Here is an 18,133-nt window from a genome sequence, read left to right on the forward strand (position 1 = left end):
CACCTTTCTGTCTCAACACCTTTTCTACTAAGTATTCATCTTTGTGTTTCGTCTTTAATAGTTCTGGTTCGTAAAATCTACCTTGCACATCCTCTTCTTCTAAATCATTAATTCTATATGTAGATGGATTGGATGGAATAACTTCACTAATAACAAATACTTCTGTTGACCAATTAGGTGTATATCCTTTCTCAAATAACCCTTTCGACTTACTTATACGAACATGATCACCTAACTTGTATTTGGGCTTAACACGCTTCTATTCTTTTTGATACACTTTCTCCAATATTGTTTGCTCAATCTTCTTATTAACTTCTATAGGCTTTAAACCAATTCTTCTATGAATTTGATGATTATACTCTTTAACTAGTGTTGGTAATATCTCTATCCATTTATAATTTCCTTGTGTTGTGAATCTTTTCCACATGTTTTGTTTAAGTGTTCGATTAAATCTCTCAACAACAGAAGCTTTCTTGCCACTATAGGTTGAGTAATGATTAATCTTATTTTCCTCCATCAACTTCTTAAACTCTTTATTGTAAAACTCTTTACCTTGATCAGTTTGTAAGTTACTAGGTTTTCTCGTTCTTAATATGGATTCGAATGCTGATGTAACATTCTTCCCACTCTTATCTTTAACAGGAACAGCAAACGCATATTTCGAGAACACATCTATAGTCGTTAGCAGATACTTATAACCTTTATTTATTTTGGAAACACCTTTTAAAACTCCACTATCCATTTCAACAAGATCAGCTTGCCAAAGATCATCGATACCTTTTATAACTACACTTAATCTGTCAAAGTTTTTTCTAGAAGGTTTGTGAATTTCTTCTATAATGTCTTCTCTAACACCTTTACCTTCTTCTAGTCAATCAGGCTTTTTAACGAATTGAGTTTTAGTAATACCACATACAGAACAAATACCTTTCTTTAAATATCTTCCATTCTTTGTTTGTTCAATTCTAATGGTATCTTTCTTCGTATCTGTCAATTTCTTACACTTAACACAATACATCCTGTTTATTATATAGAAAATCAATAACTATCGCTGTTTAATATTATGCTATCAACATTCTCACCATCATCATCACTACCTTCGTCTTCTCTTTCTACATGCATATTAAGCAATAATAATTTACCATGTTTCAGATCAGAATCTTTAGATGGTCTAACTGCTAATTTATCATTTATATTAAAGTGTAATGGAAAAGTTTCAACTAGAGAATCATTTAAATATATATCTATATAATACGTATTGTAAGATGATTCTATATGCATTATCCTACCTTTATAAAGAAATTTGTATGCGGTAGATAGATTATGTATTAAAAAGAACGAAGTTTCAACATTTTCTGATATCAATCGACTTGGAAGCTCTATAACATGACTCCGTTTGATGAAGTTAAGCTGTTCTTTTAACATGACAATATCTTTTCTCACAACTGTATTATCTAACTCTGATGTCATTTTAACATTACCAAAGATATCCATATTTATTATATAGCAAAAGATTGGCTCCTTAACGTTTTTAGCTCTTAATCAATATAGTAGAGACATGGTTTCTTTTTGCATAATCAGTTTAGTAGTATCCATCCTAACCTTTTGAAAATCTTTCTTGATGTATGTGTCTTGTAACGTTTCTAATGCATCTTCAAATCGTTTTCTATCGTTCTCTAATTGAGCTTCTATTGATCTAAGTTGACTTACGCTAATAATATCATTTAAATTCTTCAACAATTTTAACTTTTCTTCGCTAATATCAACATTATCTTTTCTATCTTTAACATTACCAAATATATCCATACTCATTTATTATACAGAAAATGTCCATCCTAATTTTTCAAAACATTACTTTAACATCTCTATTTGTCTAGGCGAGTGTTTAAAATCAATATCAACATGACCATCGTGCTTTTTCAACAGATAGTACAATACACATTTCAAGTTAATAAACAATGCTCTTTCCGGATATAGCTCCCTAAAGACCTCGTGTAAGTTTTCGAACTCATTTATAAGTGTTTCCTCCATATGTTGTAATTTTAATGGTTTTTGATCGGTAAGGTGATAGTGTATTAAATAGACATCATCATAATATTTTGTGTATTTGTTTTTCTTTAGTACTTCTAGAACATCTTTTGTTGATATTAAATCTCTTAATATATCTCTAAGTTCATCATTTAACACCTTGAGCACCTCTTCGGGAATAATTCTATCCTGTAAAGCTTGCAAACGAGATAGCTGTAACTTAAATCTTTTTATAGTATCATACCATGGTTTTCTTACGCAAGCAGCTTTCGTTTCTTCACAAGTACTGTAAACCCAACCACTCTCTACAGAACAATCGTCACAAATGTATCTACTCATACCTTTTGTTAATGTCTTACTACCACAATTACTGCATTCTAATGGTCTAGAGCTATAATTCGACAACAACTCCTTTAACGTAATTATTGGACGTAACTTTTCCAACTCTTCTTCCGTGTACAAAAATTTTGGTATTAACATTTTCCACAAATCAATAACATCATATACATTGTTTTTATCTTTTAAGTCTATCTCACTAACATCTTGAAAATACTGATAAAAATTAAATCTATCTAGTGCATCTAGTTTATCCTCATACTTCTCAAAATAATCTAAAAACCTATTGTGTATAGCTTCCATATTTATCTTAAAGCAAAACTTTTATGGATATCCTTATCTCGTAAAGACGTCACCACAATTTTAGAGTATTCACGACCAAGAGATGCTATTCAAGATCATGTAGACGAAGATGATAAAAAACAACTGTCACATATAAAGGGGGTTGTACAGGAAACGCTACCTGTTAATTCACAGCCTCATACAATCTTCATCAACGAATCTGGTCTGTATTCCTTAGTGTTATCATCAAAGAAGCACAAAGCCAAAGAGTTTAAGAGATGGATAAAACTTTTATGGATACAAACCATAAAAGCGCTTAATCATTTTTAACCATATACATAACGTCGCTAAAAGAATACCCTTGATTTAGAAGATTTAAAACCTTAACACAAAGATGACCACATATAACTGAGTTAAAGTCTTGTATTCGTTCGTCATTGTAAAAGAAGTTTTCGGTACCAAGATATTGTACTAGTTGTTTAGGAGGAACACCACCATAAGAATCGAACACGTACTTTATGTTGTTATCTTTCCAATAGCATATCCAATGAGTACCAATGTTTTCTGATTTATCAAGGTTAACTACACCACACTCATGTACATAGGGTTTTTGTGGAAGTTCATCACTCATAAATACACCTCTAAATCGTTTTATCTTTAATTCTCTAGCCAACCTCTCTATATCGAAGTTGGTCAATGGTTTTAGTTTTTTGACTTCTTTGGTTTACCCGCCCCCTGCTTTTCTTCCATAGCCATATTGTGTCTTTTTTGTTCCTCAAGTTCTTGTTTATTCTTCTTAGCATCCAGTACAGTTTTAGTAATCGCTGCTGCACCACCTGCTAATGAGCCAACTGCTCCTAAAGCTGCTAAAATGGCTGGAATTGTAAAGATAAAACCACCCATATACTCTTTCTTAATCTTTTTCATTTGTGCAGTAGTTAAAGTTAAATTCATTCCTTTACCTTCTTTAAATTTCTTAGATTTATCGTTAAGTTGTTTCTTTGTTAATACATGATCAATATTTAAATCCTTTAGTTCGTTATAAGGAACACTAAACATACAACCTTTAATAGAACACATCTTCCTATTTATTTAAGAGAAAATCTTAGTTTGTAAAAATACAGTTGTTGTTGCTCCACCAAAATCAATTAAGGAATCATTCTCATCTGTTATCCTTATCTCAAAATTGTCAACCTTGTCTTTAGATATAGGGAAAAATAATGGATAAGTAGGCTCGTAAATGATGCTATGTTTAAACTCGGCATCTGTTTTAAATGATGCTATGATCCCTGTTTCTCTATGTGTGTATTCTGTATCTTTAACAAACATACCATCTGCTATATTACAGTGAACATTTATAGTATCAAACGGATGAAACTTTGGCAACTTACTTCCAATATGTGTTTTGTTCTTTTCTAAAACTTCAAAAACATTAAACCCAAGGACAGTACCTATACCCCCAATTGTAACATCATTACTATCAGTTTCTATTTTAACTCTATTTCTTAAATGATCTTCTGATAATGTTATGTTGATGGATTGAGATTTTAAATATTCATTAAGACTGTTTAAGCTGTATTGCCCTTCTGGTATAAAAACTTCTCTATCACCATATGAGAAACTGTTTTTTTCTGTTGTTATGTTTGGGGTTAGATATGTACTGTAAAACCCAACTAGTCCTATACTTAAATAGTTGCTCCTGTTGTCTAATTCATAATGGAGTTTCTTCTTTAAAACAGAAGTATCACTCGTTAGCTTAAATACCTTAGCCATTTATTATATAATAAATGAATGAGTTTGATTTACTTAGAGATATTCCAAGAGAGAAAGTAATCAAGTTAATTGAAGATGTCATTCAAAAGTTAGAATACAGTTTAAAGAAGAAAAAGAGAAAACTACGAATTGTTAAATATGCATACTACACTTTGATCACGTTATCAGTTATACTTTCTGCAACAACTGGGTTTATTAATATTTTTATACCTGTAACAATTTACTCGATATTAACAACATCTCTTGCAACTGGAAGTGCTATAACAACAGGTTTGTCTTCTAAGTTAAACATAAGCAAAAGAAAAGATGAATATAAAACCATTGTCACTTGTATTAACTCATTTAAAGAACAGTTAGAGATGATAATAACACTAAATGGTGAAATGGATAGCGAATATATAAAAGATACATTGCTTAAGATCAGAGAACAACTTAAAGATATAAGATCATAAAAGAGACGATTTTCTCTATAATAAATGAGTAAGAAAACTATTAATTGGGATGTACAAGAGATGATAAAAGAAACAACAGTTAAGAAAAGAAATGGAGAGCTTATACCTGATGATGTTCGATGCCTTATAGTGGGTCCGTCTGGGTCTGGTAAGACGTTTTTGTTATTTAACTTCTTATTACAGCCAGGTTGGTTAAACAATACTTACTTCTACATATATTCTAAAAGCATGAATCAGCCAAAGTATGAGCAGTTAAAAGATCGATTTGAAAAAGCAGAACTAAAGTTTAAGAAGCAAATAGCAACGTTCTTAAGCGGTAATGATTCTATTGTATCTATTGATGAATGTGAAGAATACTCTGTTGTTGTGTTTGATGATTACATTTTAGAGAATCAAGATACTGTTAGAAATTACTTTACAAGAGGTAGGCATAGACATTTAGACTGTTTCTATCTTGCACAAACATATTCAAAAGTACCTAAACAGCTTATAAGAGATAACGTTAACTTCCTATGCATATTCAGACAAGATGATACTAATCTTAAACATGTGTATAATGAGTTTGTTGGAGGAGATATGTCTTATGATAAATTTAAAGAGATATGTTCAAAATGTTGGCAAGAAGATTATGGTTTTATAGTAATTGATATGACAAGGAAGGTAAACAATGGTAAGTATAGGAACAAGATAAAACACTTCTTAAACGTTTGATGTTTATTGACGTTTTACGTTTTAACGTTTGATGTTCTTTGACGTTTATTGACCTTTTTTACGTTCCTTGATATTTATTGACGTTTGTTCGTTTGCTATATAATAAATGGATGAGAAAGAAATTAATAAGAATATCAAGTTAAAGGAGTTCTTGATAAAGGGCTTCAAATCTTGGAAGAAAGAAAGAGCAGGTATATATGATAAATTTAAGACACAGGAACAACCTGTAATTGATGCTATTCAAAACTTGGGAAGTGAGATCAAAGAAGTAGCAGAACAAAATAAAAATCTAATAACTGAACTTGTCCCAGTTGTACATAAGTCGGCTTCAATAGATCCTAGTCTGCTAGAAACACCTAAAAAGATAACTTATGATAGTTCTCCAAGTAGTAGCGATACGCCTATAACGGGAGAAATAAAACAAATGAGAAAACAAATTAGAAACAAAGTGGAAGGAGTAGAGCCTTTAACAACAGCCCAATCATTTGGTAAGATTGCAACGAAATATTATAGTAAAAGAAATGATAGTGTGTTTGGAATAAGAACTGTAGAAGATGGAAAAATAATAAATAAGATAGGAAATTCTGAAGTTAAAGTGAATGGGGATGATTTGATAATTAATGGTAAAACTTATAAAGGAACCGAAGGTCTATGGGAATTGTTAACGACGAATACTAATAAAACCATCGAAGATTATGACGATGATGATTTTGAACAGTACAAGGAAATAATAATAGAATCAGATGCTGCCTTCCAAAAATATAATCGAGATAAAAAGGTAGCATCTAGTAGAGGTTCTAAGTACATTAATATTATCAAGCCTATTTGGGATAATTATATTAAACCATCTTTACCTCCAACACCACCAAGAAAGAAAACACCAAAGTCTGGGGAAGGAATTAAACAATATACCGAGATACCTAAAGAATATGTATGGATGGATGACGTGAGAAAGCTTATAGATAGGCTAATTGTTATAGATGGAGAAGAAAAGGCTGGAAATGATAACTTTTACAATGAGAAAGTAGGTATAGTGAGTATGATTAATAATAAGCTTTCACAATTTATTCCTAATAATCCAAAAGGTATAGGTTATTTGATTAAGATCTTAAATACATTACCACCACGATTCTGGAATGATGAGAAGCTTGGAAAAGGATTAGTAAATAATTTGATTAATAAACTTCCAGTTGAATTACATATTCCAGGTTTTAGATTTTGCGGGCCTGGGACTAAGCTTCAAGAAAGGTTAGAGAGAGGTGATGAAGGTATTAACCCATTAGATGAGACTTGTAAAGAACACGATATATACTACAGAGACAATAAAGATACAGAGTCAAGACATATTGCAGATAAGGAACTAGAAACTAAAGCATGGAAAAGAGCATTTAGTAGTGATGCGTCAATTGGTGAACGATTAGCTGCTTTTGGGGTTGGTACTGCTATGAATGCTAAGATTAAGTTGGGATGGGGATTATAAGTTTTTAATTGTTATTATGTATGATTCTTTTATGGGTATATCCCATAAAAGCTCCAAGGGGGAGTTTTAACCCCCTTACAGAACGCTCATCCTCAAACAGTTTTTATCAACGATGTTTCAAGATTTTCTTTATAATAAATGGATAGTGTTGAGAGTTACGAGTTACAGAGTTTTAAAGCTAACACAAGAACATTTAATAATTTGAATGAAGCTAACAAAGATATTGAGTTTGATTTCGATGTGGGGGATGGTTTTGTACATCCACACAAAGCAGATTGTCATATGACTTTTGAAGTTGTTGGTGCATCAGTTAGAGGAACATTTGGTGCAAATGATACTATAAAACTTGTAGATAACTTCTCCCATTCTTCTTTACTCAAATGGAGGTTAGAAAGCATGGTGTTGTTATAGATAAGATTGAACTACCAGGAATAACATCTACAGCTGTCGGAACATTAAAGATTTCCAAACCAGAAGTTGAATATCTGAAACAAGCAGGATTTGAAACGGATGATAAACTTGGTCTAAGAAAGGACTTTAGCGTTTTGTATCCATTAAGATTAATTCCAGGCTTCTTAAGTGATTATAAAGAGGTTATGTGGAAAGGTGGATTGAGAATAACATTTACAAAAGCTAACAACAATAACGATGTCTTGTACAAATGGGCTGGATCAGGAGCAGCTCCTCATGATGGAAAAATAACAATAAAAAGTATGGAGATAAGAATGCCTATTGTTGAATACGAATCTAATTATGAAAACAAGTTAAAGTTGAATATTCTTAAAGAACCAAAAATCATGTTTTCATTCCATACTTATCAATGTGTTCAAAAGAGTGTTGTAGGTTCTTTCTTGGAGTTTGATGTTACTACTCAATTTAATTCTAGACAATTTGATATGCCTGATTTCGTAGTTGTAATGTTCCAAACTGATAGAAGTAGCAAACAAAGAGCAGATGCAAGTAAGTTTGATCATTGTAAGGTAAAAATATCTATCTTAAGAATGGAAGGAATGAGGTATTTCCAAAAGAATCGAAAAACTTAGATATTGCTAACAGGGATTATTTTAAGATGTATGAAGATTATACTGCATTTAAGAGAATAACATGTGGCAATACCGAAATGTACTATGGTCCTAAAGAGTTTATAGATAACAGACCAATGTATGTGATTAATTGTAGTAAGAGGAAGAATGTATCGGCAAATGAGAGAACAAACATAAAGATTGTAGTAGACTTTGCAGAAGCTGTGGCTGCTAATACTATATGCTATGCGATTTTAATTGGACGAAAGAACTTTACATATGATCCTAAGAATGAGAAAGTAGTAGAAGAGTTTTAGATAGTTAAATGCATGTTTGTATTGTTTTATGGAAGTTTTTCCATTAAACGAAATTGATAAAAAATGATGAAGATTGTATCTGGATGTGTTTTTGGTAAGGGCGGTGAATTGCCGCCCATAACTTCTGAAATTTTTTTCTTATCTTCTTCGTCTACCGTTACCATGAGCGTGTTTAAATTTCAAGACCAAGAGCTTCTAACTGTGACTGATGTTAGCGGAGCAATATGGTTCAAAGGTAAGGACGTTGCAAAAATTTTAGAGTATGAGAAGACGAGAGACGCGATTCAGAACAACGTCAAAGAAAAATATCAAAAACAATTCAAGGATCTAAGGGCCAGTATCACTGGCCCTTTATCAGTTGGTCGCCCTCATACAATTTCCATTAAACGAAATTGACAAAAATGATTAAATATTTTTGGTGAAGATAAAAATTGAAGAGTGTTGATTGATTTTCTATATAATAAATACGATGGCGAGTCATATTGAACTTTTAAACAAGCTTGGAAATCTTGAACAAAAACAGGTTATTGGATTAAGAGAATTAGAATTAAATACAGAATATAAGATTGTGAAAATGGAAAAGTTTAAAACTAAGTATGGAAAGAGCATTTTAGTTGAATGTGAAGAGTTTAAGGTATTTCTTCCACCTAGATTTACAAAACACTTAACAGATAAAATGATTGATGAGATCGTTAAAGATGGAATAAAATTCAAATACACTGGTTTAAAAGATAATTATCCAACTGTTGAGTTCTGTATGTAAATTTCAAATGAGGATCGGTTTTGCGAATCCAAAAAATAACAAAAATGAACAAAAATATGTCGTCAGAAGTAAAAAATGGAGTGGTTAGAAATGGATCCCCAAAAAAAGTTCATTCTTACTAATAATTTCAATGTAATTGTGAAAAATGTGCAAACCGAAGTTCAAGTAGTTTTTGATATTAACGGCTGTCTATTCAGCTTGAATTATGATCAGTGGACAGAGTTTAAGAAGTCATTGTTTCCTATAGAGAACGAGGTTAACAGAAGATTCCATTATCAATATCCGAACTTGTAATTTTAAGTATGTTTTAAGTGTATAAGTGTTTTTATAGTATCAAGACTATAAAAACTAAGACCTTTGGATATACAGAACATAATGTCATTTAAATTTTATAAACAAATACAGGTCCCGGAAACGAGGATCACGTTAATCGGAAGGCTATCCGTGCGACGTATGTCTGTTTCCAGGGTTGTGTGAGGGTGCACGGTCGATAATAATGTGTCCGCGTTTTGGACACTTGTAGTTTCCAGGTCTTCAAATCTACTCTGAAACTGGTCTAGATAGGAAATTTATTTGCCTATTGATTACCGTTTGAATTTTGAAAATCGGTTAATATTTGATAAAGTTCTAGCAAATTCGAAATTTTTACGGGTTTATTTTTGAGTTTTCGGGAAAATGTTATTCTTTAAAAAAAGTCTTAAAATTTTGTGACGATTATGCTAGTATTTTTTATTTTTCAAAAGTAACAATAATTAGTGAAATTATTAAAAAAATAGAATCGCATCCTTGAAGGTAGGCAACCAGTTATACATGAAAAAATAGTACTTTAAATCTCTATCGATTGTCGTTTGAATTTTGAAAATCGGTTAATATTCGGTGAAGTTACAGCGAATTTTAGAAAAAATTCAAAATTTCGGGAATTTTTTACGGGTTTATTTTTGAGTTTTCGGGAAAATGTTGTTCTTTAAAAAAGTCTTAGAATTTTATGTAGATTATGCTAGTATTTTTTCTTTTTCAAATTTATGAATTTTATTTTTTGCAGTGTTGCAAACTTAGAATGGAATTTGTTACTAAACTTAGTTATTTTTTAATTTTATAGGTTGGCAACACTTATGGACCGGCTAGGGACTAATTGCAAAAAATTAAATATCAGCCCTCTATCTCTTATAGGAACCAAGATATCTACTATTTTCATATTTTTTGTTTTGAATTTGCCGGCTAGGTGAACAGATTCAAGCAGTTACTCACCTACTCAATAGATAGCGTTACATACCATTTAGTTTATCACTTTGCTAATAGATGGCGTTACTTGTAGAAGTATTTGTTCATATATAAGGACCGATTTTCACTTGATTTCTTTGAGTACATGTTAGCCGAGTGTGCTCGCTCATGGTCTGGCCAGCTATGAGTAGTTATCGGCGTGGTCGTCGCAGGTTCGAGTCGCCTCCAAGCCAGAAGAAGGATTTTCACTCTCTTATCTATAAGTCAAGCAAATCAGATTGTGTTGACGTGAATGGAGACTAGCGCTAGTCGGGAAAAGAAAACGGAGGCACAACAGAAGCAGCAGCAGAAGCAGCAGCAGAAAGAAAAACAAACAGAAAAAGGAGCCTGAGAGGCAGCCAAAAGCAAACCAAACAAACAAATAAGAGAAAGGCGTAAGTCCTCTCAGGTCCACCTGTGCACAGGTTTTGCTGCTTTTTACTTTGAAAATTTATTTATGATTTCATAAAAGCCTATGCGACATACTAAACTTTATCTTCTTATAATTCAGCTATTTCTGAACCGATTTGAACCAAACAAAAACTATTTTTTCAATCAAAGACAGCACTATAAGTTATAATTTTTAGATGTAAGTTTTTATGATTTTAAATGTCATAAAAGCATATTCAATATCACTTTGGGTTATCCCTCTGTGTTAAAGTGCACAGTGGCGGCTTCATAGTTTTTGTTAGTTAGGGGGTGGAGGGGAAATGCGCTAGAAGTTAGGTATACATACTACTGAAAGCGTGTGATGGTACTCCAGAGAAGCGAAAGAAAGCGCGAGGAGATTCAAACCGAAAGTGGGAAACATTCGATCAAAAATATAGATCGGAGTGGGAAAGTGACTTAAAATTTAAGGGGTGGTTACGTCCTGTAAAGGAAAACCCGGGGAAAGCATTCTGTGTTGCCTGTAATGCGGAGTTAGCAGCAAAACGTAGTGTGCTTGAAAAACATTCTGAATCTGCAAAACACACAAATCGTGTTAAAACAGTAGGGCATAAACAGAAATCTATAACCCAATGTTTTGCAAGTGCGGAATCAAATCCCGACGCAAAAGTAAAGAGAGCAGAAATATTGTGGGCAGCTTTCATGGCAGAACACAATATTCCTATGCGGGTTGGAGAGCATCTCGTAAAAGTGGCAGCGGCTGCATGTAAATGTAAGACAGCCGAATCCGTAAAGTTTGGAAGAACAAAAGCCACTAATATAATTAAAAACGTCATTGGGAAATGCCACTTTGATGACATAGCACAACAACTACGGAAATCGAAGTTTAGTGTAATAATTGATGAATTTACGGACATTGGTAGCATTAAAACTTTAGCGGTGTGCGTAAGGTTCTTTGACGAGGAGCTAAAACGGGTGGACACAAAGTTCTGGAAACTTGTCCAGGTTTTCACTGGAAGGGATCCCGCTTCTGCACTCGTAGGAGCAACGGCTGACCGTCTATTTGAAGAGCTCATGCAAACCTTTAGTGATGCTCAGATCCCGGAAGAGAACATAGTTGGATTTGCGAGCGATGGCTGCAACGTAATGTTTGGTAGGGGAAATTCCGTTGCAAGCAAACTCAAAGAACGTCTTCCAGGACTGATCACAATGAAGTGTATTTGCCATTCTTTCCATTTGTGCGAGAACGAAGCTACTAAAAAACTGCCATTTTCTTGTGAACAGTTAGGTCGTGACGTTTACAATTATTTTAAGCATAGTAGTAAACGGCAAGCCCAACTTCAAGAATTTCAAGAATTTTTAAACTTAGACCCGCACGAAACGTTAAGGCCATCTCAAACAAGATGCTATCTCTGATTCAAGTGATAGAAAGACTTTTGGAGCAGTGGGAAGCAATTCGGTCATTTTTTATTGAACGCTCATTCGAAGGAGATGAAAAGGCGGACTTTATTCTACATCAAATGAACTCTCCTGAAACAAAACTCTTTCTGTTGTTTTTGAAATTTACATTGCCCAAGTTTACAAATGCTAACAAGCTCTTTCAAAGCGAAAAAGTTGTTGTGAGTGCTCATCGTACTAAAATGTCCGATTTATATTTATCGATACTTTCGATGTATATGGATCCCATTAAATTGAAGCGACTTGATCTTCAGCAAATTGATCCTATGGATGAAAGACTTTTTCAACCCTTAATGAACGTTTATGTTGGGGTTGAAGTACACAATCAACTAGGGACAGTGCTCAAAAGCCATGAAAATATTAATGATTTCAAGCAAAGGTGCAGGGATTTCTACATTGCAGCCTGCTTAGAAATTAAAAAGAGATTCGATTTTGGGGACGAAATTCTTTCAAAATTATCATAGCTAACTCCCGGTATCGCGCTGAAGATAGATCAGTCACGACCATTATCTATTACGCCTCTTCTATCTAAACTTCCTCGTATAGTTGATGCTAATAATCTTGATCTGCAGAAAAAAAATAGACGATCAATGGCGAAAGCTGCCGTATTCTAATCTTCCCGAAGACATTATTTCTTCTGATGTGGATAATTTTTGGCTAACCATTCGAAATAGTGAGGATTTGCTTGGAGAGCGTGAATTTGAAGAATTAGGAAAATTTGATCTTGACGTACTTATATTTCCTCATTCCAGTGCTTCATGTGAACGGATTTTTTCGAAAATAAATTTGATGAAGACGAAAACAAGAAACAAACTAAACACGTCGACAATAAACGGTCTTCTTTTGACATCGGAGTGCGTAAAACAAACTGGTTGTTATAAATTCCAACCAACAGAACGAATGCTGGCCTCAATGACAAAAGCTTCATTGTATGCCCCTTCGACTTCATCTGCAATTCCGGAGGAGGAAGTGGAAGATATTGAATTTGAAGTCGAGTTTTGAAAATCTGAACAGTTGTGTAAATATTTGTGTAGATATGTGAACGTGTGTGTATATATACTGTATATATATGTATGCCTATGTTATGTGTTGTATAGACTATAGACTAAGCAAGTTTTCATATTTGGTTTTCATCATATATCGAGGACTCCAATCAAGGTTCTTATTTTTAGGTAAGCAAACTATTTTGTTTAAGTACGTTAAATCAATTTACTTTACAAAATAAATTTTGCACAGTAATAATAATAATAGTAATAATAATAATAATAATAATAATAATAATAATAATAATAATAATGATAATAATAATAATAATAATAATAATAATAATAATAATAATAAATTTTACATTATTATTATTATGATTATTATTATTATTATTATTATTATTATTTGAAAATATTAAGCCTAGCATAATTTTCTAGTAAATAGCATAATTCTGAGCAACAACTAGCATAATATTCCGTGAAATAGTTGGCAACGCTGATCAGTGTTTTCTTTCTTCTTGCATGCAGTATGTAATGAGCAAATACATTACATACACAATTAATTATGTCAGTGATATATGTTGTTCATTGGGTAAAACAATACAAACAATAAAGATTTATCTTACCCTGGAGAAATGCTAATCCTTCACCATTCATTATCATTTGACCATGAAACAAAAGCCTGACAGATATACAACCCCTATGTATAATTATGTTTTGTTGGAATGTATAACTCTTAGGATATGGTGCTTTATTTTTTTTAAATCAACGCTTCCAGTGTACCCCTAAAAAATGTAATAATGAAATAACGACCACGTATTTTTTTAATATTCAATTAGAACTGGACAATCTATACAAAATTTGGAATCAACCAGAGAAAACGGCACGTTTCTAGCACTTGTGGTTTTTGAGACCTCATTGTCGAAAGGATGGGAGACAAATATATAAACTTTTCTTTGGAGACAAACATATAAACCTAGCATTTTAATATACAGGGTGTTTCTAAACAACACCGACAACATTTGGGAGGTGATTCCTGACACTAAGATAAGACGAAAAGTATAGACCAACCTGGGTGCACAAATGCTTCCTTTCGGAGTTATAAGCTGCCGAAAACATGAAAAAATTAACTTTAAAGGTCCATAGCTCTAAAACTAAGGGACCTACCGTAGTCGGATCAAGACTTCACTTAGGAACTAATATGTGCCCTATCCAAATATGCATGTTTCAGAATCCTAAGGTACTCACGCAACAATTTTTAAAAAGGGAATTTGGGTACGGGCATATAATTTGAAGTACTCACCAACTACCTATATAAAAATTGTTTCAGAAGTACCGCAGGATTGTGGAACATGGATATTTGGAGAGGTCACATACTAGTTACTAAGTGAAGTCTTAACCCTATTTGCTAATCGCAATGTAAGTACTTTAGTTTAAGTGGAGTAAGCGTTCTGGAAGTATGTATGGAAGAATCACTGATCCTGATCACTATAATACATTCAATACTGTCCTCACCAGGATCGAACCCGGGACCCGTTATTCGCTAGACTAGCGGGGCTAAAATTTTATCGTTTACCTCAGTTTATTTAGAAAGAAATTATTTACATTTGTTAAAGTCTTCCTTTACTATATTAGGAAGTATTTCCTTCCTCGATTTAAAATTCTCTCAACTGAAAGGAATCGGGTAAGTTAGGTAATAATCGTCCTAACTCTCCGTATGAATAAACATGGCCTTTCTGTACTATAAAAAATAAGCCCGTTATGTGCACAGACACATGTTGCAATACGCTGTGCAGCATTTCGTTGCTTTGTTAGAATTTACTGTTTCTGCTTGACTCGATCCTTTCTTGTTTCATTGGCTTGCTTTACTAGCCCTCCAGTAGTAGGCCCCGACGTATATGCAGCCGAGTCAGCAAAAATTTTCTCGATTCTGATTGGCTGATAGAGGTCACGTGACGTTAGGCCCCGCCCACGCGGGAAATTCAAATTTTCAGGTCACGTGGTATGACGTCATGAGTCACCCTCCGGGGAAATCTCTCACTCTCTTTTATGACCAGGATTTTTGAAATTTGTTTCCTTTTAGTGCTTTAGTACCTCGATTCTGATTGGCTGAGAGAGGTCACGTGACGTTAGGCCCCGCCCACGCGGGAAATTCAAATTTCCAGGTCACGTGGTATGACGTCATGAGTCACCCCGACCTCACCCGGGATTTTTGAAATTTGTTCCCTTTTACGGGTAAGATGAGTGCATTGGTATCTCATTCTGATTGGTTGACAGCTGTCACGTGATCTTAGACCCTGGGATATTTGAAATTCGTTCCCTTTTACGATTAAGATGAATGCTTTGGTACCACAAAGCTGATTGGTTGATAGAGGTCACGTGATCTTAGGTTGTGGGATATTTGAAATTTGTTCCCTTTTACGGTTAAGATGAGTGTTTTGATACCTGATTCTGATTGGTTGATAGAGGTCACGTGATCTTAGTCTCTGGGATTTTTAAAAATCGTTCCCTTTTACGGGTAAGATGCGTGCTTTGATACCTGAGGTCACATGATCTTAGACCCTGGGATTTTTGAAATTCAGGTATTCTCTTTGGTGTATACTTTGGTACCTCGATTTTGATTGGCAGATAGAAGTCACATGATTTTAGACCTACCACATGGTGAACAGATTACATGGTATAACGTGGGAAAACCCCTCACTCATTTGTTTCATTTTATGTGTAAGATGTGTACTTTGGTACCACGATTTTGATTGGGTTGATAGAAGTCACATGATCTTAGCCCCCCAGCCCATGCGGGAAATTCAGAGTGCTATGACGGCGATCCACCCTTGACCAGGGATTTTAGAATTACGTTCCCTTCTATTGTTACTGTACTGAAGTTCATCTTAAATATTATCGTTTCCTTTTTATGTGCAAGATGGCTCTTACCTTGTATGTTTACGTATGAAGATCCTGTACTTGAATTAGTGTGTCTCTAAAAGGATACATTTATTCTCTAATGATGAAAGAGGGTCCCGTTCTTGTCGCGTGTAGATTTCTTATAACACATTGTTGTAGTTTAAGCGATTTTTAAACGCGCAGCGTTTTATTGCTCAGTAACCGCTTCATTAATGGAAACAATGTTGCCAGATTTTTTTACCTAAACTGCTCCGATTCTTTTCGAAACGGTTCCGCAGAGTGCAAGAATTTTCAAACTAAAAATTTTTCGAACTAAAAAAATTTCAAAACTAAAAATTTTCGAACCAAAAAAAATTTTCAAACAAAAAGTTTCAAACAAAATTTTCGAACTAAAAAATTTTGAAACAAAAATTACAAAAAATTTTCGAACTAAAAATTTAAACAATTTTTTGAACAAAAATTTTAAACTAAAAACTTTCGAACTAAATTTTCAGATCAAAAATTTTTCGAACAAAAAATTTTCGAACCAAAAAGATTCCAAAAAATTTCGAACCAATTGTTAAAAACAAGTTTCGAACTAAAGTTGTAAACCACATCTAAAAATTTTCAAATCAAAATTTTTTCGAACTAAATTAAAAATCAAATTTTGGACTAAATTTTCAAATCAATTTTTCGAATAAAATCATTTAAACAAATTTTGGATATATTTTCCACCTTAAATTTTCAAGATTACCATTATTTGAAAACAAGTGTTCAAGGTTTCAAGAAATAATAAAACATATTTTTTTCAACTTGTTGTATTTCAACGAAAGGTATGTGCTCTTCTCATACAATTTTATTAACATAATAAATACAGGATCTAGTTAATGAATATGTTGGACGTGTCATCATCTTCGAATCTTGTAGACGTATCCTGTAAAGAAAAAGAAGAAACAACGGATTACTTTATGAATTTCTTTTTTTCCTGAAACAATAAAAACGAATCAATATTGATAAGAGAGAAAAAAAACTTACTCGTAAATGATGGATCTGTTTAGGCTCATCTTCCTCCTCGGACACGAGATGACAGCATTTCTTCCAATGATGGTGGTGTTGGCGGTTTATAAACTCTTCTGGGTACTGCATTTTTCTTGGTGTTGCTCCTTTATGGTCAAGGTTCCCCCTTGGATACGAGATGACTACATTTTGTTCCACTGATGGTGTTGGTAGTTTATGATCTCTTCTGGGTACTTCATTTTTTTTCTTCTTGGTGTTACTACTTTGTGGTCAAGGAGGAAAAAAAAGGAAAAGGAAAAGGAAAAAGAAATGGTGGCCTCATTGGGTGTTTACAATTTTTACTTCATCTTCTTTTTCCAGTTCCAACTTCTGTTTTTTTAACGTACCCGTACGGAACCGTATCATAAGAATTGAGTTCTTTAAATCGACGTTTTGTGTACTGGATGCTGTATATTTTTTCTTCTTTACGTGTGACGATGGTATGGTCTTTGGTCCTGCATATTTTATGGGGATGGTAATGGTGACTTGTCCACGGCATTGATTTGTAATCATTTCTTTTAGCGTGTTGAAATTTAATTGCTGTCCTGCATTGTAGTTTAATGTAAATCCTCTAATTTTACATATGTAGCTGGTGACGTTGGTGTCCGGATTGTATATTTCTAAGCTATAATTTTTCGGCCCTCCACTGACAAATGTCTTGATGTATGCTCGTTGGCCGTAAGACTCCATCTCATCCGATAAGCATCCCAAGTACGTTGAAGGTTCAATGGTTGGCTCTCCGGGCTTTTCTATAAAAATCACAGAATCCGTGTCGAAATATAAAACACGTTCCTGGAACATTTCCAGGTACTTGTACAGTTCCAGACGTGCCTGACATGTTGTAAATGAACCTAACACGACATTGGTGTTTCGGTTTTGAACAGGCACATGTTCATTGTACTCCCAGAACGCATACAACATCGTATCATTGATGGGTACAAT

The 18,133-nt window shown here is 33.5% G+C and overlaps 1 protein-coding gene across 1 annotated transcript; it reads left to right on the top strand.

Annotated features, from left to right (window-relative positions):
* The first annotated feature begins 8,563 nt into the window (after positions 1-8,563).
* LOC145681809 (uncharacterized) lies at positions 8,564-12,227 on the top strand. Its single transcript, XM_081753417.1, has 2 exons — positions 8,564-8,636; positions 11,188-12,227. Exons 1-2 carry the CDS (start codon positions 8,564-8,566, stop codon positions 12,225-12,227), a joined length of 1,113 nt encoding a protein of 370 aa, XP_081609543.1.
* Positions 12,228-18,133: the final 5,906 nt, after the last annotated feature.

This window comes from Thermobia domestica, chromosome 3, assembly GCF_964235325.1.
Source record: "Thermobia domestica chromosome 3, izTheDome1.hap1.1, whole genome shotgun sequence".
Taxonomy (NCBI): domain Eukaryota; kingdom Metazoa; phylum Arthropoda; class Insecta; order Zygentoma; family Lepismatidae; genus Thermobia; species Thermobia domestica.